Below are 22,048 nucleotides of genomic sequence, written 5' to 3' on the forward strand. Positions count from 1 at the left end.
GCGGATTGCCTGTGACCCCGCGCACAGAGATATTTCTCTGCCCGGGGATTTGTGAGGCCCACATGGATGTCTGTGATAAATCCACTCCGTCCATCTGTTTTTCAAGACCACAATGGAAAAGAGGTCTAAAAATCAGGTAGATCCAAAAACTCATTTTGGCTGTACCATACGAAAAAATGGGGATTGAACATACAGTTTATCTGGTTTTGAATGAGGATGATATTTGTACTTACAGTTTATCTGAGTGATTACAACCCTATGAACGGTTTCGATGGCATAATAACATCATGGTCAGCTCCAGGAAGGCTTCAACGGTGGACGGTTCGTTCCCACTGTTTCGTTTGGGGTGGCCCACCTGAGTTTTGGATATGCCTGATTTTGTAAATTCAGTGCTATCATGGTCTAGAAAACAGATGGACGGAGTGGATTTTTCACGGACATCTCTGTGGGCCCCACGCAGCCCCGGTACAGTTATAACTATGTGCCTGGCAATCCGCTTTCCGTACACAGCCTGAATTTAGGCTCAATCCAGATTGCTCAGAGTCCAGACAGTGGATCAGACTCATGCTCATTAACCGATGATCTTAACCGTCCATTTACTATTAACAAAATGATTTTTTTTTTTTTAAATGCACAATTTTCAACATACAAAATTCTATAAAATCGTTGCTACCATTCATCCAATCCAATACATGGGGACCATACGATTATTCCAGTTTTAGTGGAAAATATATATATCCTCCTGTCTATTGGATACACCACTATTAGCATTAGGCCAATTTTACCCCTGCAATTAATGATGGAGAGAAGGGTGTTAACGAAAGTTTTTACCTTCTGGTTGGCTGGGTAGTTTTGTCTTTTTAATTTATTAGCGAGTGGCTGGGTGGTTTTGTCTTTTTAATTTATTAGCGAGAGTAGCCCAGTCTCAGTTCTCTCTCTTTGGCCACACGCAAGCATAGTAGGAGAGAAGCTCGCAAAAGAGGCTCGGTGGGCTAACCGTAGTGACTACATGGCATTGATTCAATGCATTTGTTTTATCGGTGGATGTTGGGAGAGCGGTTTTCTCCCAGAAGGCTTTCATGAGAACTTGTGATAACCTTCCGAGTACTCTTCCAATGTGATGCATTAACACATTAGGGGCCGTACGGACATTTCATCTGGCTCAGGTGGGCCTCGATTGAAAAATCAAGGGTAGACATCTCTCTAACTTTATTGTGGCTAACTTGATTTCTAAGTCCCATCTGATTGCAGTCCCAAAATCCAAACTCAACTAGAGCTAGCTTAGATTAGGCTTAACAAGTTAAGGAAAAGTAGACGCGATCTGAAAGCAAAACCATGACTTGTTTTTGCAAGAGCCTTACCAAGACTAACCAACCTTCAATCAATCATTTCTAATTTAATCTTTAATAAATAAATAAATAAGAACAGAATTTCTTCACTCAAATAAAAATTTATTGATTTATATATACTATATAGAAACTCATAAATGACATTGTTGTTAGTGTCATCTTCAAGGAGGATGGAGTAAAATGCAATACAGACTGTGATATATGGTAAAGGAAAGAATACATACATATATAATAATCAAAAGGGCAACATGTCTCATTTTTCCTGTCTGTTGAGCTGAATATGTCCATCTCTTCAAAACGAAAGCTTCAATTCAAGTGAAAATTTTCAGTGATCGTCTTGCCATCCATTGGGCCTGGGTCACCCAACTAAGCCCCACATGTTGCGATGAAAGACCATTTAGATGAGCTATAACTTTCTATCATAGCTCCTTTAAAAAAATGATACAACTTGCCAAGTTAACTACATGATTAAGCTCTTCGTTATTTTTTGCCTTTATTCATGCTGAATGAGAATTGTGTTGCATCCAATTTAAGTAATCTTGCTTGTGTAAAGGTGAATGACCTTTCTGGTTCTTGAACTTTATCTCTATGGTCTTTATATTCTCACTTAGATAGATTCATTTTATTTGAGGTTATCAATTCAAAATCTACTCTTGGAGTCGACAACTCCCACAAAGCCTAATGACACAACTTTTATTTGAGCTTTCACTCCCTTACATGTTATAAGTTACATGGCACCATCTTGTGAGTCCATTTTTAAAATAATTAACTTGTTACATGGATTTTATAAGCCATTATGGAAAATGCCTAATGTTTCCTTGTTGATTAATCCAAAGATGCTGGAGAAAGCATTTGGTGGACCTTGATGCCAATGTCAGATTCTTGAAACTACTTCAATAGACCGTGGATACATGAAATTTTTTTTTTCATACATTGGTGTTAGCTATCGTTTTTTAAAATCATAATAATAATAACTTATGTTTTGTAGGTTCAATTACTACCAAAAAATTTTGCTTATCAGATGCTTCTCAATATCGATGTTTTCACTTGTTAGAAAATCATAATTTTACTACAACAGTCACCTCTAAAGTTAATAATTATGTGGAAAAATTTATGATTTAATTTAGTGCATGTTTGGATACAAGGAAAAAAGGGTTTGCAATGTACTCATCGTGTTGGCGTCAAATGCATACTCTAGTGGATTTATTCCAGTACGCTTTAAGATACTTCAAATACTATTATCTTTGCTTATTATTTTTATGATGTGATTGTAGCTTAATGCTAACCACAAAAATTCACATATGCATGTATAATTAAAAGTAAAAAAAATATATATTAAGTGATGACTCAAAGACATGCTTTGATATAAAGAATCTAAGGTGTGGTTATAAAAATTGTTATGATTATGAAATAATTATTTATATATTTATTTTATAAAGTAGAACACTAATTTAGGGATCCTATTTATATACAAGTAGAAATCTTAGTTTTATTTTAAAGTAGTTACCTCACATCCTAAGTTGGGATATTGTCATTTTAAATATGGCTAATTATAAGTGTTGTAGAATCTGCAGTTTTATTTTCCACCCAAAATAATAATTGTTGTCCAAATGAGGAATACAATTTATATATTCATCGATTTTTTTGTATCCAAATATTCTAGCAGAAAATAAAAATTTTAAGTACATAAACTTATTATTTTTATATTTCTTTAAACTTTTGATACCGAAAATTATAATGAATTTTTTGTTTCTTTTCTTCTTTAAAATAAAAAATAAAAAAATCATGTATTTTTATACCTATTTTTTGATATTATTATGTTATAAATTGAATTAGCTTTGTAGTTTATATACTTTTAAATTCAATAAAGCAATCATTATTAAGCATACAAAAACATTATTAAGCATTATTCTAACGCTTTTATGGGTCATTTTTTTTTTTTTTCCACAATGGCGTTATAACTTTTATGACCCTATAATGTCTAATAGTTGTCACCATTACCTTTACATAACAACCTTTAATCATATCATGTATAAATTCTTTTGAATTATTATAAACTTGTAGTTTAAAAGTGTTCTTCCTGTGAATTTCTTTTAGCATAGATGTGTGTGTGTGTGTGTGTGTGTGTGTGTGTGTAAATCCTTTATTGGATCAGTCAATTCTATGTTGGTCTTATGGAAAACTTCTTTTCGTATGGGCATAGACTTTTCATAATATAAACATTGTTTTTAATACCATTGGATATGATTTAGAATTGCTTATCTCATAGTGATTTCGTGGGAATTGGAATGTTTAAAGGTTGTATGATAAAAATGCCTAACTCGTTTTGACTTAAAGAGTACTTGGTCTGAATCATGACAAATTAGGACAGTATAGTCAACTTGTTTACAGGATTTATATGGCTCTCTTATGCATGCTTGTTGGCTTAGCAAAGCAAGTAAATGGTTAGATTGTACATTAATTTACCATTTTAAAATTGATGATGACTCATCTCTTCAAATGCAATATTCTTATCCAACACTTAAGATAATTCATAAATTATTAGTATAATCTTTATAGAGTAAATTGTTAAAATATATTGAATAATAATCTTATTAATTCAATTAGTGACTATTAATAATTGGGTAAAAGTAAAAAATAGTGATTATTTTAAATTTAAAAGAAAAAATGATAGTTATCTTATCAGTGTTATTACTAGTTATTTGTCAACCATAGTTAGGGTTTGTGATCTGAATGATTTGAAATGCCATACAAGTCACTTTTTATATGGTATTAAATTAATATAAGGGTCTAAATATTAAGTTGGTAAGGACGTGGCAACGGTTTGTAGCCAAGTAGGATTGTAATAGGTATCTATTAACCAAATTACCTAATACATTTGTTTTTTCAGTTATTCAAAAATATTTTCATAATTTATACAATTAATAATATTTTTAACTAAAATATTAAATACCAATATTTGATATGGTGACCGTTATTGGTAATTTTGTCAAAATCAATAAATTTTTATTTAAATTCTTTTCAATTTATATCTTGATAATGATTATTTGTGTTTTGTAAATTAGTTATTTTTTACTACTAATAAGATATTTATTTATTGTAAAATATTATTTCAAAATTTTTATTATTTTTATTTAATATTTAACATATCTTTTTAATTAGATATTAGTAAATTATGTCATTGGTCGACTATTCAACTTCTTTAGATAATTTCTGAATACACACTCGTATATGGAAATTTGTTAATGAGGCATGATTAGGTTGTGCTAAATTTGTCTAGGCTTAGTTTGTGAAGTAAAACTTAGCCCAGATTATATCTTAAGCCCATGATAGGTCAAACAAAGAGACGGTGGCTCTATTCATGATGATTATGCATTACTTGAGTTGGAGTTCGAGTAAAGCTACCCTCTTTTGTGCAAGATATAGGTTGTTCAACAAACATACCAATCTTACATTATAATAACAAAAATATTCTTTATTTCTTAAATAATCTACTCAGGCTGATGAACTCTAATACATTACTTGAACCCAATCGGTTAAGGATGGGCTTAAAATTTTAAACCTAGGTTGGGCCCTCGAACATATATATTAGTTCAAGCCCGGAAGAGCATTGAATGCTATATAGAATATGACACCTATGACCATAACTTGGAAAAGAGTTTCTAATATCAAAATAAAGTTACACATAATTGAATTTGAAACATAAAATGATAAACAAAGATATAAATATATATGGTGGAAAATCTCATCGTAGTAAATTAAGAAAAAATGATTTCTTATTTCATAAATTTATATGAATGACCTATTATCCTTGTTTAAATGCATCTAAAGTTTTAAGTTATAAACACTTTACACCTGAAAAAAGTTTCAAGTGTAAACTGTTTATATGTTATTCTATTTGACTTTTAAGATAATTTTGGATTTATATAAGATTTTTTAAGTTGATTTTTATATTTAAATAATATGTAAGTTAATTACAATAGGAATTTATAAATTTATATTGACTATAATTTAGAGTAAGAAATCATTTAAAAATTTAATTGAGATATATGTGTGTGTGTGTGTATATATATATATATATATATATATATATATATAATATACATGTCTTTCTGTATATAAGTATATGTACATACGTGTGTGTGTGTATATTCATATATACGTTCATATATGCATGCATACGTATGGATATTTATCTACTATATCACTGTCACAAGATTGACAGATTTCAAAAGAGAAAGTTAGATGATAAGAATAAGAAAGAGAACTAGAGAGAATAAAAAAAAATTAAGGATACAATGAAAAAGATATAACAAGATATAAATAAAGAACGAGAGAGTCCTTAAAGGAAGGTAACAACATCAATAAGAGAAATATTGTGAGAAAGATGGATAACGAAGGAGATGCGTGTGAGAGGGAAATTGTGAGTGGGATGTGTGTAGAAGAGGGGGATGTCATCCGATCATGCGTGTAAAGTCCATATACATGTGCACGAGCTATCTTCAAGCACGACTATCTTATTTGTAGATGTTGGATGAATGATGCATTTGATCAGTCGCTTGTTACATCCGACAACCTTGTTGCAAGTGCGCGTAAATTTTTCCTGTGATTTTGCTTGCAGGAGACCGAAATTGTACACACACACACATATAAATTTAAATATTTACATACATCCTGAAGGTAAACTTGCTGGGACCCAGTGCATCAGGGATCATCTTCTTATGGGAGCAAATTTGTCTTTAAGATAATGACTGTAATGTACCCCAACTCTTCAGATTCTTCTGTTATTATTTCTGGTTTATTATTTTAGATTTTCTACTATATTTTTGTATTTTAGAACCAACAGTGGTGACAATTAAATTACTCTAGTGGTAGGCGAGACTTGTGAAATCCTTAAAGGACACCTATTTCCTTTTAATATAACCTTAGCTAAATAATTCTACCCAAACTCTAACCCCTACTTGGGACCTGATTCCTTATCCTTTACAATGTCGATTGTTGAAAGCGTGTGTAATGCTCGAACTTTGCGTGGCCAAGCATAGTACTTATATAAAAGTTAATCCGTTAATCGATTTAGACATCCTATTTTAATCATAAATGATAAATCTTATCATGATAACAATTTAAATAGGATATATCATGACTGAAACTTTTAAATTCAAACAATGTATACAAACAAAGTTTCAGATGAAAATTATTTTTTAGATTTATGTTCATCATCTAGATTATAACCTAATGAATGGGGTGGATGGCATATAAAAATGATTGATGTTTCAAAAAGATTTCTATGATAACATTTCTGTCTCTACCATTTACTATTTTGTAGCCCACCTTAATTTCTGATCAACATGATTATTCCATAAAAGTCTTAGAAAGTAAATTTTTAGCGAATGAACAAAACAAATTTCTATAATGATAGGACCTCATAACTTGAGTGTTGCTTAGGCATCCTGTCGTTCTTATGACAAGAAGCTAGGTGGGGCCACTACGATATTTGTGACGTATTGACCTCATCCATCAGCTTTGCCAAATCATGTTACGATATAATTAAAAAATGAGACAAATCTAAAACTCAAGTAAGTCATACAACACTGTAAAAGTGGGTAGGGAATTGCCTAAGTTGAAACCTACTTGGGTCCATTGTGATGTTTATATGTCTTTATAAACACCCCACCCTAAGCCGACAAGCTGATTAGGATTGGACTTGAGTTGACTCAATAGTTAAAACCAAAACCCTAGTCCTAATCCTGATCCAAACCATGATCCAAACCCTAATCTAAACCCTAGTAACCCTACCATAAATATTAATCATAAACCCTAAACTCAACCCAACTCAACCCAATCAACCTAGTCGATCTAGTCTAAAACCCTAAGACCATAAACCCTATAGCCTTGAGTTAACTCGTCAGCCTAGCTAGTCTAACAACCTAGTCAACTCACTTTGTCAAGCCCAACCCAAAACCAGGCCTGAATTGAAGCTCGAAACCAAGCCCAAATAAAATTTGAAGTGGAGTAACAACTGGGCAAGCTAGGTGGCAGAACCTCCACACGCTTGTGGGAGGCCTTCTGCTAAGACAGGAGGTCTCACGAGTGGGTGGCGGCACCCTAGGTGTTACCAATCACGTGGCATGCCTCCTCTCTTGGTAGGCACCCTCTAAGCATGTGCAATCCCCCCTTTGGCTAGAGTGAAGATACTTCGATGTCCTTTTCCCAAACCCATATTTATCCTTTTACTACTCGATCCAACTGTTGGGATGTTTCCATGTAGCAATCTCAAATCCAAACCTTTCAAGCCACTCTCGTATCTGAAATTTGCAACAATTACAAGAAAGACAGGTTGGGAGGCTATAAATATGCCCCTCCCCTTCTCATTTGAATCATCCTAAAAAATTCGAAAACATCTCTCTCATCCCTTAAAACCCCTTAGTCATCCCATCTCTCCACCAAGGAGAGTGAAAGTGTAAGAAAGAGTCTAGCCTTGGTCCAATTTAGACTGACCTTAACCCCAGCCTCTTAAGCCAACCAAGTCCAATCGAAGCCACATTATCCTATCCTTGTGACACATTCGTCCATTCGACCATCAAATCTTTAATCAACTTTGTCTAACTCAACATTAACATTACACAACACATATTCCCTTCTCAATCCCCTACTCATCAAATTTATCAACTCAATATTGCATTGCATCATACCCCTAATCAATCCTGATGTATGCTTTGTGATTTGTGGATATAATTAGATCCTACTCATAAAAAAACCTTAGCTGATTAGTTCACGCGTTGGCAAGTGGAGGAGTTAAGGCTAATTTATCTAGCCTGAACTGAAGCCTGTCATGGCGTTGCATTTGACACCATATACCACACACTCCATTACATCATACACATCACATTGCATCAATAAGCATCCCGCATCCAATCAGTACAAATGTATGCTCTGTGGCTTGCTAATATAGCTGGATCCCACCCATAAAAATTTTGTGCTGATTTGCATTTAATACTGTATTACACACACTATTGCATCAACAACGTGCAAGAATCGGGACTAATCGTCGGAACCTTGTTTGATCTTATAAAGTAGAGACTGTACATTTCTACAGAAAGAGTAGGTGTCTAACATTTTTCCTCTCTATAACCATGTTGGTCGAAGTAATTGGCTAATAGTGATTATGGTAAAACATATAAGCGCAAAAGCCTTCGACAGAGACACCCATGGAAGACACTAGTCAATTCCGTTAGGGATCTAATGTCCACAGCCTTCTCCTCTGATCCAAAACTTATGTGGGCCCATGAATATTTCAATGGTAGACGTTTAATCCTCATTGATTTTTATTGTGCGGTCCACTTGAGATTTGAATATGCTTCATTTTTGGGCCCATATCAAAATATAATTTGGCAAAACTGATAGATGGGGTGAATTTATTACGAACATCATGGGTGGGCACCACCTAGCTCCTTTTCAGGAATATATTATGTGCGGCCCTGGCCTCATTTAACATGGGGTGGCCTTGACCATGGGATCCATCTTGATGTATGTATTAAAAATCCATCTCAGCCATCCATTTTTCCATTCCTTTTAATAGCGTGGATATCTAAATCTCAAATGTACCATATAAGAAGAAAAAAGTGTTGGTTGACCATTAAAACTTTTTATATACCACAAAGTTTTAATCTACACTTTGAGTTCGTTTTTTCCCCTTCATCCAAATTTCCCTGACTTATAAATAGATTGGATGGATGTGTGTTTTTGTTTTTTTGTTTTTTTTTGAATTATATGAAAACATTAAAGTGGCCTTACAAAGTTTTTAGCGTTAATCGTTCAATCACCACTGTTTCCTATGGCATGGTTCTTTTGAGTTTTGGATCTACTTCATATTTTGCATTAAAATGACAAAAGAAAACGGATGGGCAGCGTGGATGTACAATACATAAGCCTATGGTTAGGGCATGCTGTGTAAGGTGGGGCTAGGCCGCACCTAATCTCCTCCCCTTCTTTTTGCACAACATGAATTGGCTATGGCAGTAGCTATTCTAAGATGCTTTGTGGGGCCCACCCTGGCCCACCATGACATGTGTTTCATCCACCTGCCATTTTAATTTTCAAATCATTTTATGGATGAGATAAAAATTGAAGTAGATCCAAATCTCAAGTGGACCACATTACAATGAACCGTGTTAATTGAACGCCCCCATTAAAAATCCTTGGTGGCATAAAATTTCTACTGTTTCGTTTTGTTTGGTCTTTAAAAACAGATGGACGGAGTGGATTTGGCACGGACATCTCTGTGGACCCCACATTGCCCTGGACACTGGTATTTCTCTGTGCCCGGGGTCACAGGCAATCCGCTCCCTCTCAAAGAAAGGAAGTTGGGGAAAGGAGTGAAAAACCCTAGGCTTCTTCCGTCAAGAAAACTTCTCCTCCTTTTGAAATTGCCGGATTCTCTTTCTCCAAACCCACGTACGTCCGTCCATCTGGTGGGCCGTACTCTCGATCGGTCCAGTTAAAGAGAGCAAAAAGGTGCGTTTACCCCTCTTCCCTTCTTTTTGAAAAATTAGAACGTTGGCCTGTAAATGGCTTACGGGGAAGTGACTTCTCACCCCAGTCCCATGAAGTTCTCTATCAGTTATGCCTATAAGTGACTTACAGGTGGATTTCTTCCCACAAATACCATCTGTAAGCAACTTCCCACTTACAGAACTTACAGGCATCCAAAAGAGCCCTTAATAAGTTGTAATCCGTTTACAAGTAAAAATATCATGTGTTTGTCTAACTTGTAAAGTTTTTACGATGTATAAAGTAGGTGTTCACACTACATACAGCTTGGGGGAGTAAATTCCACCAAAATCAGCTAATCACATAAAAATGAGCTTTTTAAAATAAAAAAAAAAAAAAATTTATTTACGGGGGGGGGGTTTGATGATCCATTAAGAATACCACTATAATCATTTCAATTCCAGCTTCTATTTTTTTTACACGCACACACACCCCACACACGCACGCCGTAGTGGAATTTCACCACCTATGGGTACTCGAACCCTTGACCCGGTGTTGAAACTCCTGAGAGTCTACCACCCGAGTAAGAGTAAGGACCCTTCTTGTGTGGTCTATTTGATGATCAATCAAGGTTTTTTTTTTTTTTTAATTTTTTATTTTTTAAGGACCCTTCTTGTGTGGTCTATTTGATGATCAATCAAGGTTTTTTTTTTTTTTTAATTTTTTATTTTTTATGCGCCATAGAAGAGCATCATGGAAGGCATATGGTGGACATATTGGATGTTCCGTACACATTATGGTGAGCCCAACACATCACGAGTCTGTATCAACCGTTGTGTTTTTTTGTGCATGATGTCTTTTTAGTTGTGATCACTTTACCAGTAATCTGAAACATGACTTTTTGCCAGGTTTTAGATTGCAACAAAAAGTCGTAATGTGTTTACAGCCTATAAAGCCTTGTACGGGTGAATGTAGCCATCCAAACAAACCATGCAATCCGATTACCTGTAATCCCTTTACAACTTAAGGATTTTATGGGCATCCAGACAAAAAGGGACAAGGATTGTGTAGTGTAGGAGTAGGACACAGCACTGGCGCCAATGCTGTGTGGTGCTGGCAAAGTCATAGTCCCCACCATGATGTATGCGTTTTTTACTTTTATCCATGCTGTCCATCCATTTTGCCCCCTCATTTTTTGGGCTCATGCCCTAAAATGAGGTAGATCCAAATCTCAGGTGGGCACCACAGGAAACAGTGGTGATTGAATGCCCACCATTAAAAACTTCCTAGGGCCTGCTGTAATGTTTATTTGCCATCCAACTTATTGATTAGGTCACATAGATCTGGATGAAGGGAAAACACAAAAATCAGCTTGATCCAAAACTTCTGTGGCCCCCAAGAAGTTTTTAATGGTGGGCATTTAATCACTACTCTTTCCTGTGGTGTGGTCCACCTGAGATTTGGATCTGCCTCAGTTTTGGGCTCATGCCTAATATGAGGAGGAAAATGGATAGATGGCGTGGATAGAACACACATATCATGGTTGGGCCTGCAGATCTTTTCCAACACTGCACAGCACTGACGTTGATGCTGTGGGCTGCACTACAAAATACGAGTCCCCTACATGCAAACTGACGTTGATGCTTTGTGCAAATGTGCTCCATTATCGTATCCAACCACTAATAAGAAACCATTTTCTAGAAGAAAATAAACATTTGATTGATACTAAGACTCTGACAACACTGAGATTACTATAGCCTACTGCAGTAGTGTTGTAGCATGCTCCTTTTGCTACACCATAGCTAGGAGTCAAAGACCTATTCATGCGGAATATGACCACAGGTTGCATCGACAATGCTCCAAAACAATCTCCTAGTTAGGATTGTACAATCACAATGACTCTTTAGCCGTGGGTAGTCTTAGGCAGGACCATCAGATGAACTATCTAAACTGATAGATAGTAATCTATGCATAACTTACTCACGCTGGGCACCATCTTTAAAAAAATAAATAAATAATCATAAGTATACTATATATATATATATATATATATATATGTGCGCATGTATGTGTGTATGTATATATTAATGTATGTATCCACTAACTAGCCTAGGATGCACATACATTTAGCCTTGTATTTCTATTCTTAAACTTTCCTCTAGTCAGGCTCCCCAACCTAATTGCAGTTCAGTGGATCAGGTCAGGCTCAGGCTTAGAGAATTTTAAGTGGGTGGGGTTGGACTCAGGCTTACAGAATTTTAAGTGGGTCAGGTTGTGCTCGAGCTTAGAGAATTTTAAGTGGGTCAGATCGGGCCTTTTGGTAATGGGTTGAGGATGGTTGGGGTTGGACCAAAATTCTTAGCCAATTTAGGAAATGTGTAAGGCTTGGGCTGACCCTGACTCAACCTGAACTTGATCCATTGCCGCCTCTAAAAGTAAGGCACATGGTTTGCAATGTATTGATGATTTTGGCCATTTTGCCCTTCATATTCTAGTTCAATTCTTAGTAATCATGTTTGTTTCTTTGTTTGTTTGTGTTTTTTTTTTTTTTCTCCATTTAATAACCGTTTATGTAACAAAGTGCACATTTTCCAGATGCAATCACTGGATGTAATAAATTGCCCATTTTGTATCTTCTTCCCCCCTTAAAATTTAAAGGTGTCATAGCAAACACCAGATATGCCTTGTCTTTTAACCCTGGCAAGTCTCTTGGTCGCCACTGGGTTAATTTTGACTGCAGGTGCTGTTGTGAGGGTTTCGTGGTTGGTCTAGATTGCAGCGCCTTCCCTCCAGGAAGATGACAAGAGGAGTTGTTGGGGATAAATGGTCTCAAAGGATTCTGTGGTTCTGTGCAATTGGAAGCGCATTAGGTAGATTCTCAGCAACTGATTATATTTCTTTGAGATGTCAATAGAAATTTATTAAAAACAAAAAGCATTAGCCTAGATGGTTGCTCCTGTCGTCGCCAACACCTTGGCCTCAGAATTGGCCTCTTCCTGAGTAGGTAAACGAAATGTATAGCCTGGAAGCAAAATACCAAGTTTCATTGAATACAAATCGTAACTCCCACGTCTTGGCATTGGCTTTGGGCGCCTACTTAAAACATTAAAAGAGTCTCCCTCTACGATGACATCCATGGAAAGCTTGTAAAATTGGAGAGCTTCTCATAGAGAGAAGCAGAATTGTAACTGATTATAGTTCCATCAAGCTACCAACAACATTTTACAGCTGAATTGACATTCTCTTATGGGAAAGTATTTGATGCTAGATGCTTACACCTAAGTTAGATGTCAAGCACTGAACCTTTGTTATAGATGTGTGAGTTTCGAACTTCTCACGTGTAGTGCCATGCCTAAAAATCACAGTGATCGGATAATCCCGGATGCCAATTAGAGGAATTCTTTCTATCAAATATTGACCATTGCTTGGGATTTTTCCTAACCATCCATTTGCAATCCTTTCAAAAAAAAAAAAAAAAAAAAAAGAAGAGGAAGAAGAAAAAAATCCTTTGAAGTCCTCCAATTGGTGACTATAATTTTAATGTACTTTCAGGGTACAACTTGTCCGTTAGGTCCCAACCAAGTAATAGCTAGGCTATTGTAAGTGTGCACCACATGGCAGCAATTCAGTGCTTGATAACTAACTTAGAAGTAGAATCAGTTTTTAGCACTGGATCCTTTTCCCTGATACATTTTAGCAATTTTGTTTTCTTGTGCTAATACTTCATGGTATCACTTGTTTAGGCTTATGGATGGTTGGTGTAGAAAGACAAGCACAAAATAGAGAACGGATGATTGCTGAGAGTTTGAGGGCTGCAGGGGAGGATGAGCAATCCAACGGCGTAGATGTTTAAAGCACGTCATCATAATGTTTGCTGACTGTTTAAAAAGATTAGATCTGAATTTTTCTTGCAGGTAATAAAAGGGTCTATTGTTCTTAAACAATTACAACCATAGAAGCAAAAAGAAGACTCGCTTTTTTCTTTTGCACATCCTAACTTCCTTTTGTTGACTGATTCTCAAAATTGGATAAAAAATCAAGGCAAATAATTTGGTTAGATTCACATTGTTGCTTAAGAACCTCTCCTAGCATATTTGGTTTTATACATTTGCTGGTTATATGTGCTGCCAGATGGTGATTAAACCTCATAATCCATGCGGTTGCTTTTTACTATTTTATGCTGCCAAATTCAATGATACCTAGATACTTGTATATGCTCGATGTGTTGTGTTGGATATGACCAGATACAGATACTGGTACTGGATACGTGCAGTGTCTGTGTTAACCGATTTCTCTCTCTCTCTCTCTCTCTCTCTCTCTCTCTCTCTCTCTCTTTTCTTTCTTTCTTTTCATTAGAAATCTTGACAATTGTCTTAGGGTGTGTTTGGGTGACATGTCATCACCATCACCATCAAAGCCATATCCCAACTAATTGGAGTTGGCTACATGAATCATGGTATTAAAAAATGGTTACGATACAGCTACAATAGTAAAAGATCGTGCCCATTAGACGATTTGAGGCTGTAAGTGCCAATTGAAAAAAGTGGCCTGTAATGGGCCTATAATAGCCTTTAAGCCCATAACAAGCTGATAAAGGGTCATAATGGACTGATTTGGGCCTGATACATTTTTTACTTAAAAAAAATTTCAGCCGTTATAGTGCTGTAATAGTCTTTACTACTCGTAGCATAACAACCATAAGGTTGGCTGTTGCGGCTACTGTTACCGTTATTGAATACTTACTAAGTCCTCGTTCTCACTCCTATTGTTACTAAAATTGTGCTCCATATTACTTTATTTTAGTCTGACTAATGTTAATTCACTTAGATTCTAAAGCACCTCTCCATAAATCTAACTTTGTCTTCGCGCCCTCCCTTTTCTTGTCAATCAAAACTATGTCATCTGCAAACAACATATACCATGGGATCTCTTCTTGGAAATGGCTTGTTAACTTGTCCATAACCAATGCGAAAAGGTATGGGCTTAATGCCTACTAGTGCGAGCCTACAGTACTTGGGGGGAACTCACTTGTTTCTCCACTAGCGCTCCTCACATTTGTTACTGCTTCCTCATATATATCCTTAATCATGTCAATATATCCTCTTGAAACTCCTCTCCCAACACCCACTAGATAACTCTTTATGGGCCCTATTACAAGCTTTCTCTTAGTCAATAAAGACCACATGGAGATCCTTCATCTCTCTATATTTCTCCATCAATTGTCTACATAGGTAACAACTTCAGTGTTAGACCTCTCTAGCATGAAACCAAACTGATTTTCTGATATAATTATCTCATGCCTTAGTCTTTGTCAACACTCTTCCCGGAAGTTTCATAGTTTGGCTCATAAGTTTAATCCCATGATAGTTCTGCATCTCTGTGTGTCTCATTTATTCTTGTAAATATGTACCATGGTGCTTTTCTTCATCTTTCTGGTGTTTTCTTTGATCTTACAATCTTGTTGAACAACTTTATCAACTAGAATAACCTAATATCCCATACACTTCCAAACCTCTATTGGTATACCATTTGGTCCGAAGGCCTTTTCGGTTTTCGTCTTTTTCAAAGCTTCTTTCACTTTAGATATTCTAATCATATGGAAATATCTATGGACTTAGACATTATTTGAGTTTATGGTTTATTTTATCTCTATTCTCATAGAGAGTTTAGTGTTGTCATTTAACGAGTTTTGAAAGTAGCTTCCCTCGTCCTTGATTGATCTCATTGTCCTTGACTAGTATCCTCTGGTCATCGCTCTTAATGCATCTAACAAGATCTAAGTATCTACTCTTCCTCTCTTTCATTTTTTTTGTAAGTTTGAAGACATCTTTTTCACCTTTTCTTGTCCACAAGCTATTACAAAGATCATCATAAGCCTTAAATTTAGCCTCACTACTTTTTTAGTGATCTATTTGGTATTTTTATATTGTTCAAGATTTTCATTGTTTCTAGTCCTTTACTAGGCTTTGAAACATGTTCATTTCTCATTAGTAACCTTTTGTACATCGTCATTTTACCACCAAGTTTCCTTATATGATTGGTTTTTCCCTCTAGATCATGGTGTGCAGTAAAGGTTGTTACGTAAAGGTAACGGTGGAAACCGTTACACGTTACGGGGTCGTAACAACCGTTATGGAAAAAATGACTTGTAACTGCCGTTAACGGTTCGTTACGCCCTTGCAAAGCCCGTAATAGCCTCGTAATGGTTTGTTACGGGGCAGCCACATGGTTTTCGGATTTTTTTTTTTCAACGTTATGGGGCAGATACAAGATTTTTGGGTTTTTATTTCAATTAAAAAAAAGAGACTGTAACAACCATTGTGGGGTTGTAACCGCCATTACGACCTGTATCATAAAGGTAACGGTGGAGGCCATTATGCCACTTTTCTAATGTACTCAACCATCTCAATCCACATAACATTTACTTCTCCCTTTACATTTCACTTTCCTTCTTCCATCAATTTATATATGAATAAAATTATATTTTATTCTTTTAAATTCCACTTCCTAGTTTTTGGGAACCTAGTAATTTCTTTCTATTTATTCCATCTCTTAGTGTAAACATCCATAAACTGTTGACCTATGTTACATGGTTAAACTCTCTCCAGGTATCACCATGTACTTCTTATATATTGATCGTTCTATCTTCCTAAGCAGAGAAAGATCTATTTGGCTAGTATATGAACTGCTTTTGAAAGTAATTAAATGTTCATCTCTTTTTAAAGTATATGTTTGCTAGAGCTAGATTATATGCCATAGCGAAATCAAGTATAGCTTCCCCCATATAATTTCTTCTCCCAAAACCATATTCTCCATGTACCCTCTCGTATCGTCTACTTTCTTTTTCCTACATGATCATTTAAGTTTTCTCCTACGAACATCCTCTCCCTGTTCAGAATTTCTTACATTGTTCCATTCATATCCTTCTAGAATAGTCTCTTAATCCTATCCTCCAATCCTACCTATCCAATAACATTGATTATCACCTCCTAATCCCTACCAATTGCTATCACGGTCCTTCCCATATACCAAAGCTTATATTCATCAATTCCTCTAGTTTTGGCCCCTCTCCACTTTTTCTCCTAAATGCAACCTATGTTAACTCTCCTTGGTTTCTTTGTGTTTACTAACTCTACACTCGTACCTGTCAATGTTCCTATATTCCATATGGCAAGACAAATCCTATCCTCCTGGACTATCCTTTTAACCTGCACACATTTAGAATGGTGGGGGAACGTTGCCTATTTCTTATAGCAACTGGGCACTGTTGTAGTGCATGGCTTCCAGGGGACGCCTAGCCAACTATTGCTCATTTCTCACTGCACCCATGTTGCGATGCAGTGCGTCGCTTACAGGGAAGGCCTTTGCACGAGTTTGGAATGTCATATTATTCGGATTCATGTTTGGGTGACATCTATTTATCAATTTTATTTTTTGAGTCTACCTGCATGACTGTCAATGTTTGAAAAAGTGCTTGGTGCTCCTCCCCAGAAATGAGTTTGAGAGATGTTGATATGCTGCCTTCCTGCACAAGTGCAATGTGTCGCATGTATGTGGGATCCAATCTTCCATTAAGTATGCTGCCAGTTGAATATACCTTGCCCCAAAATCAGGTCTAAACATTGCTTAGGTGGACCATACTTGTGGCGCAGATCCGGAAAGTTCAGTGACCTCGTTGATGGGCACTGATAACTCTAATGCCTATCAGTTGAAAATGACTCAGAATTGTTTCCTAATGTCACTCAAACAGGCCCTTGTAAGATAAGAATTGTAAATATTACAAAGCAGTGCCTTGTTTAAAATGACCAAAAGTTAGTAGAATCATTATAGTAAGAATCATAAAACCAAATATTCTTTACATGTTACAGATGGAGCCAGCTTATTTTTATACAAATCATACATTTTTCGGAATCATAGTCCGCCATGTCAGCATCCATATCTGGGTATCATAGGCTAAATCACCTCACTCATGTAGTGTTAGAAAAGCATAATTTGCTGATTGAATTTCTATTACAGTCTTAATGAGCATATTAGCATGCAAATTTATTAGTAATCCAACTCTACCCAACTGAAGCATGACTAAATCCTATCAGCATTTACTATTTTTGTAGAAGCATGAGAAGCATTTGCCACGAGGGGCATATGCTTTGTGCCTTGAAGTGGATCCTATTTTAAAACATCATGAGGTTTACACCTCACATCTGATGTCGAATGCTTGGCCACAGTTTCGTGTTTCACAATGCTGGTATTGGGAACTGATGTTTGCACGCTCCCTTTTTGAGGCATGCACTCCTTTCTTCTACTTTTGGTTCAGTTACCGAAGTAGAAGAATGTGGTATTTATTTAAACATCTGTAAATATCAGTTCCATTTATATAGATCTTTTGGATTCCTTTTGTGCACATCTTGAATTCTCCTATGTGCACCATCTTGAATGGAGTATTGTTCTATGGGCAGAGCTCCGTGGAGGTTACATGCAGTTGAAGCAAATTCCTTTTCAACTGATTGCCAGAATGCCACTAATTGCAGAAACCATTGCCGAACACCTCCAGCAATGCATGTCTTTGGAATCACTTAGACAGATTCATGCTCAGATAATCAGCAACGGGCTCCACTCTGAAAACTACTTGGCTGTGAAGCTCGTGACCTGCAGTAAAGAATTGGGCAATATTGCTTATGCCCGCATGATTTTCAATGGTTTAATAGATTCTGCAAATGTATTCCTGTGGACAGCTATGATTACGGCCTACTCGAAGCAGCAGTCTCAGATCACAGCGGAAGCTATTTGGATTTATAAAATGATGTGTCAACATGGAATCCAACCAAACAGTTTCACCCTTTCATCTGTTCTCAAAGCATGCTCCTTTTTGTCAGCCGTTAAAGAAGGCAAGCAGATCCATGTCTATGCTGCTAAACTGGGACTGGATTCTGATGTTTATGTGCAAACTACACTGATGGACATGTATGCCAAGTTTGGCTGCATTCAAGTGGCGACACATCTCTTTGAAACCATCTCTGAGAAGAATGTTGTTGTATGCAATGCTATGATAGTGTGCTATACCAAGGCAGGGAATATTGAAGCTGCAAGAGGAATCTTTGATAAGATGCACCATAGGGATTCAATCTCGTGGACTGCAATGTTATCGGGTTATACTAATCGTGGAAATATGCATGCTGCACAGGAACTTTTCAATCAGATGGCAGAGAGAGATGTTACTTCTTGGAATGCTATGATTACTGGGTATTCTCACAGTGGAGACTGGCTTATGGCTCTAGAGCTCTTTGATAAGATGCGGTCAGAAAATATAGAACCCAATCAGGTAACAATGGCTGTTGCCATTTCGATCTGTGGTCAGTTGGGAGCTCTAGATATGGCAAGACAAATGCACGAGTACTTGAAGAAAACTGGGGTGGAAATGAATGTCCACATTTTTAATGCCTTGATTGACATGTATGCTAAATGTGGAAGTGTGGATGAAGCTCATAGTGTGTTTGGTCAGATGTCCGTCAAGGACACAGTATCATACAATGCAATGATTGTGGGCTTTGCCAACCATGGCCAGGGTCAGGATGCCCTGAACCTCTTCTTGGAGTTTCTGGAAGGCGGGGCACGGCCAGATAGAATCACCTTTATTGGTGTCTTGACTGCATGCAGCCACGCTGGGCTGCTGGAAGTGGGCCGGCAATACTTTGATTGCATGACAAGAGAATATGCAATTGAGCCAACCGTTGATCATTATGCATGCATGGTCGATCTCCTTGGTCGTGCAGGACTTGTTGAGGAAGCCTATGAGTTGATTAAAACAATGGCAGTTGAGCCTCATGCTGGTGTATGGGGAGCTTTACTCAGTGCATGCAGGACCCATGGCAATGTTGAAATTGGTGAAATTGCGGCGAGGGAGCTCTTCATAATCGAACCTGAGAATCCTGGTAACTATGTGCTGCTCTCTAACATCTATGCTAGGGCCCACATGTGGGCTGATGTTGCAAAGGTCAGGCGTTGGATGAGAGGACAAGGCGTGCCCAAAACGGCAGGTTGCAGTTGGATTGAGACAAATAGCAGTGTACACAAGTTCTTAATTGGAGATACAGACCACCCTCAATGCCTGCACATCTATGCCATGTTGAGGCATCTATCTCTGCAATTGGCATCGGATGATTTTGTGTTGGATTCTGATTTCAACATGGAATAAACAATTAGTTGCTCCATTTATGTGGTCACTGAAACTGAACCATGGATCTCCATTATTATAACAATCACCTTATGTGCCAAAGGCTAAAAACTCACAACTTGACTTGGTGTTGGAGAGGATCAGAGCCCACATCGACTTGGAATTTGTTTGAAATTGAAGGTTCTAAAGTGTGATGCTCAATCTGAGCAACATGAAAATTATAGTTATGAATCATGTGTGGATTTGTTGGGCTGTGCCGCTCACCTATATCAGGCCTGCGAGCTTGTAACGAATGTCCCCATCAGCCAAACTCTAGCATGAAGGGTGTTTTTCTTGTTACTTGTAGGATCCACGGGAACCTTGGCTAGGCAGATGTGGTTCCCCAAAAGCATTTTTAAAGATGTCAGCTCGGAACTCGGGAAATAATGAGATTCTACCTAGCATGTACTGGGAGGTGAGAATTAGAGGTGGACATCGAGTTTGAGTCGGACCGAACTGGGTCTAACTCGACTCGATCCGATTTTTCTAAGAACCTGACCTGAGCTCGATCCGATCCGGGACCGAGTCCAGCAGGCCTGACTCGATCCGATTCGAATCCTTGCTAGCTTGACTCGAACCGACTCTGACTCAGTCAGGGAAACCGAACCGAGTCGGATCGAGTTGAGTGAATTAAGATCGGGAGAGAGAGGTAGAGAAAGGAGGACAGAAAGAAGGAGAGTTGGGAAATCGGGAGAGAAAGGAGGAGAAGGAGAGGAGGGAAAGAGGGAGGGAAAGGACGAGAGATGGATTGGGTTGGATTTTGCCCAGCTCTAGTGAGAATGAAGCAAATGGGTGGTGGGTGAGGAGGTTGGCTAAGCACATGCAAGTGGTTAGCATGACAGGAAGCAACCGAGTTGAGGTCACTCATGTGGTTAGATAAGAAAAGTATATGCTACTCGCATTAATAGGTTTACATGTGCTGGTGCAGGATGCATGTACTGGGCCGTTCATCAGGATTCTACGACTGTGTATGTTTCATGGCCGAAATGTTAGGCTCAATTGCTGCATCAGGTAGCTACATTTGTATTTTGAATGTGGTCCATTAGTCAAATCCTTTTTAAGAGGCTATTTTTCTCATGAGCATTTCATCCCACCTGATAAGTATACTAGCGGGTTTTTGGGTTAGGGCACATAAAGGTGGCTCACCTGATTAAAGATCCAGGTCTCTCACACCTGCGTATTTTTCGATTTCTTTCACTCATCATTTGGGCTTGAAGAAGCTGAATGTCAATCCATAAGTAGTGTACAGAAAGGAATTTTCTTTGATCAACTTTGTCATTCACAAAATCATTCCTTGGATCAGTGTGTAATACATATCCACCAATCTGATTTGAGGAATTCAGATCCAATTCTTTTTAGGTGGGAAAATGTTGTCTTACAACATTATACCATCCATGGTTAGGGGTGTACATCGAGTCGAGCTGGCCTTAGCTCGACTTGGCTTGAACACTGGCTGACCTCAGCTCGAACTCGGCTTGGCTCGGTCCTTGAGCCTGACTGGCCAGCTTGGCTCGGTTCAGTCAGCAGCTCGGGCCAGCTCGGGCCGAGTTCGCCATTGAGGCATTTCCACAAACACCTAAAATGCAACTTCAAAATCCTACTATTTTACAAATAGAGGCAATGATTTTACAGGTGTTTTATCAAACACTTTCTAAGTAACATAAAAACCAAAAAAAAAGAAGAAGAGAAAAAAGGTATTTGTTTAATGTAGATACCTTGTTTGCCACCGGCCAAACCTTCCTTGCCACCAGCCACATTTCGTTGAGTTATTTTATCAAACAGTTGGTGAGCAACATCAATGGCAAAGTAACCGAGTCACCAAACTGGTTCGATCCAAGTTCGATTCGAGCTGGATTTGATCCAAGTCGAGTCAAGCTGGGGCTTGCTTGAACTCGGCTCGAACTCATTTTCGAGCTCAAAAATCAGCTCGACTCGGCTTGAACTCAGCTTCAAACTGAGTCGAATCGAGTTTTTTTGAGTCGAGTCGAGCGAGCTAACC

At 37.4% G+C, this 22,048-nt stretch overlaps 1 protein-coding gene across 6 annotated transcripts; it reads left to right on the forward strand.

The window, feature by feature from the left end:
- The first annotated feature begins 9,662 nt into the window (after nucleotides 1-9,662).
- LOC131257667 (pentatricopeptide repeat-containing protein At5g44230-like) lies at nucleotides 9,663-20,153 on the forward strand. Of its 6 annotated transcripts, none has more exons than XR_009177531.1 (4): nucleotides 9,663-9,863; nucleotides 12,580-12,709; nucleotides 13,583-13,753; nucleotides 18,296-18,430. XR_009177531.1 is itself a non-coding variant. In XM_058258452.1 (3 exons), the coding sequence occupies exons 2-3, from the start codon at nucleotides 12,637-12,639 to the stop codon at nucleotides 13,690-13,692; spliced, it is 183 nt and encodes a 60-aa protein (XP_058114435.1). In that variant the 5' UTR covers nucleotides 9,663-9,863; nucleotides 12,580-12,636; the 3' UTR covers nucleotides 13,693-14,012. The 6 variants fall into 6 exon arrangements, 4 of the variants coding, with proteins under 4 accessions (XP_058114435.1, XP_058114432.1, XP_058114433.1 ...); XR_009177532.1 differs by lacking the exon at nucleotides 18,296-18,430 and adding an exon at nucleotides 18,065-18,081; XM_058258452.1 differs by lacking the exon at nucleotides 18,296-18,430 and having other exon boundaries at nucleotides 13,583-14,012.
- The last annotated feature ends 1,895 nt before the right edge of the window (nucleotides 20,154-22,048 follow it).

The sequence above is a fragment of the Magnolia sinica genome, chromosome 10, assembly GCF_029962835.1.
Source record: "Magnolia sinica isolate HGM2019 chromosome 10, MsV1, whole genome shotgun sequence".
Classification (NCBI taxonomy): domain Eukaryota; kingdom Viridiplantae; phylum Streptophyta; class Magnoliopsida; order Magnoliales; family Magnoliaceae; genus Magnolia; species Magnolia sinica.

Excerpts from the sequence above, each read along its gene's own strand:
- LOC131257667 (XM_058258449.1), top strand. The coding sequence starts at position 18,313 with ATGCAGTTGAAGCAAATTCCTTTTCAACTGATTGCCAGAATGCCACTA.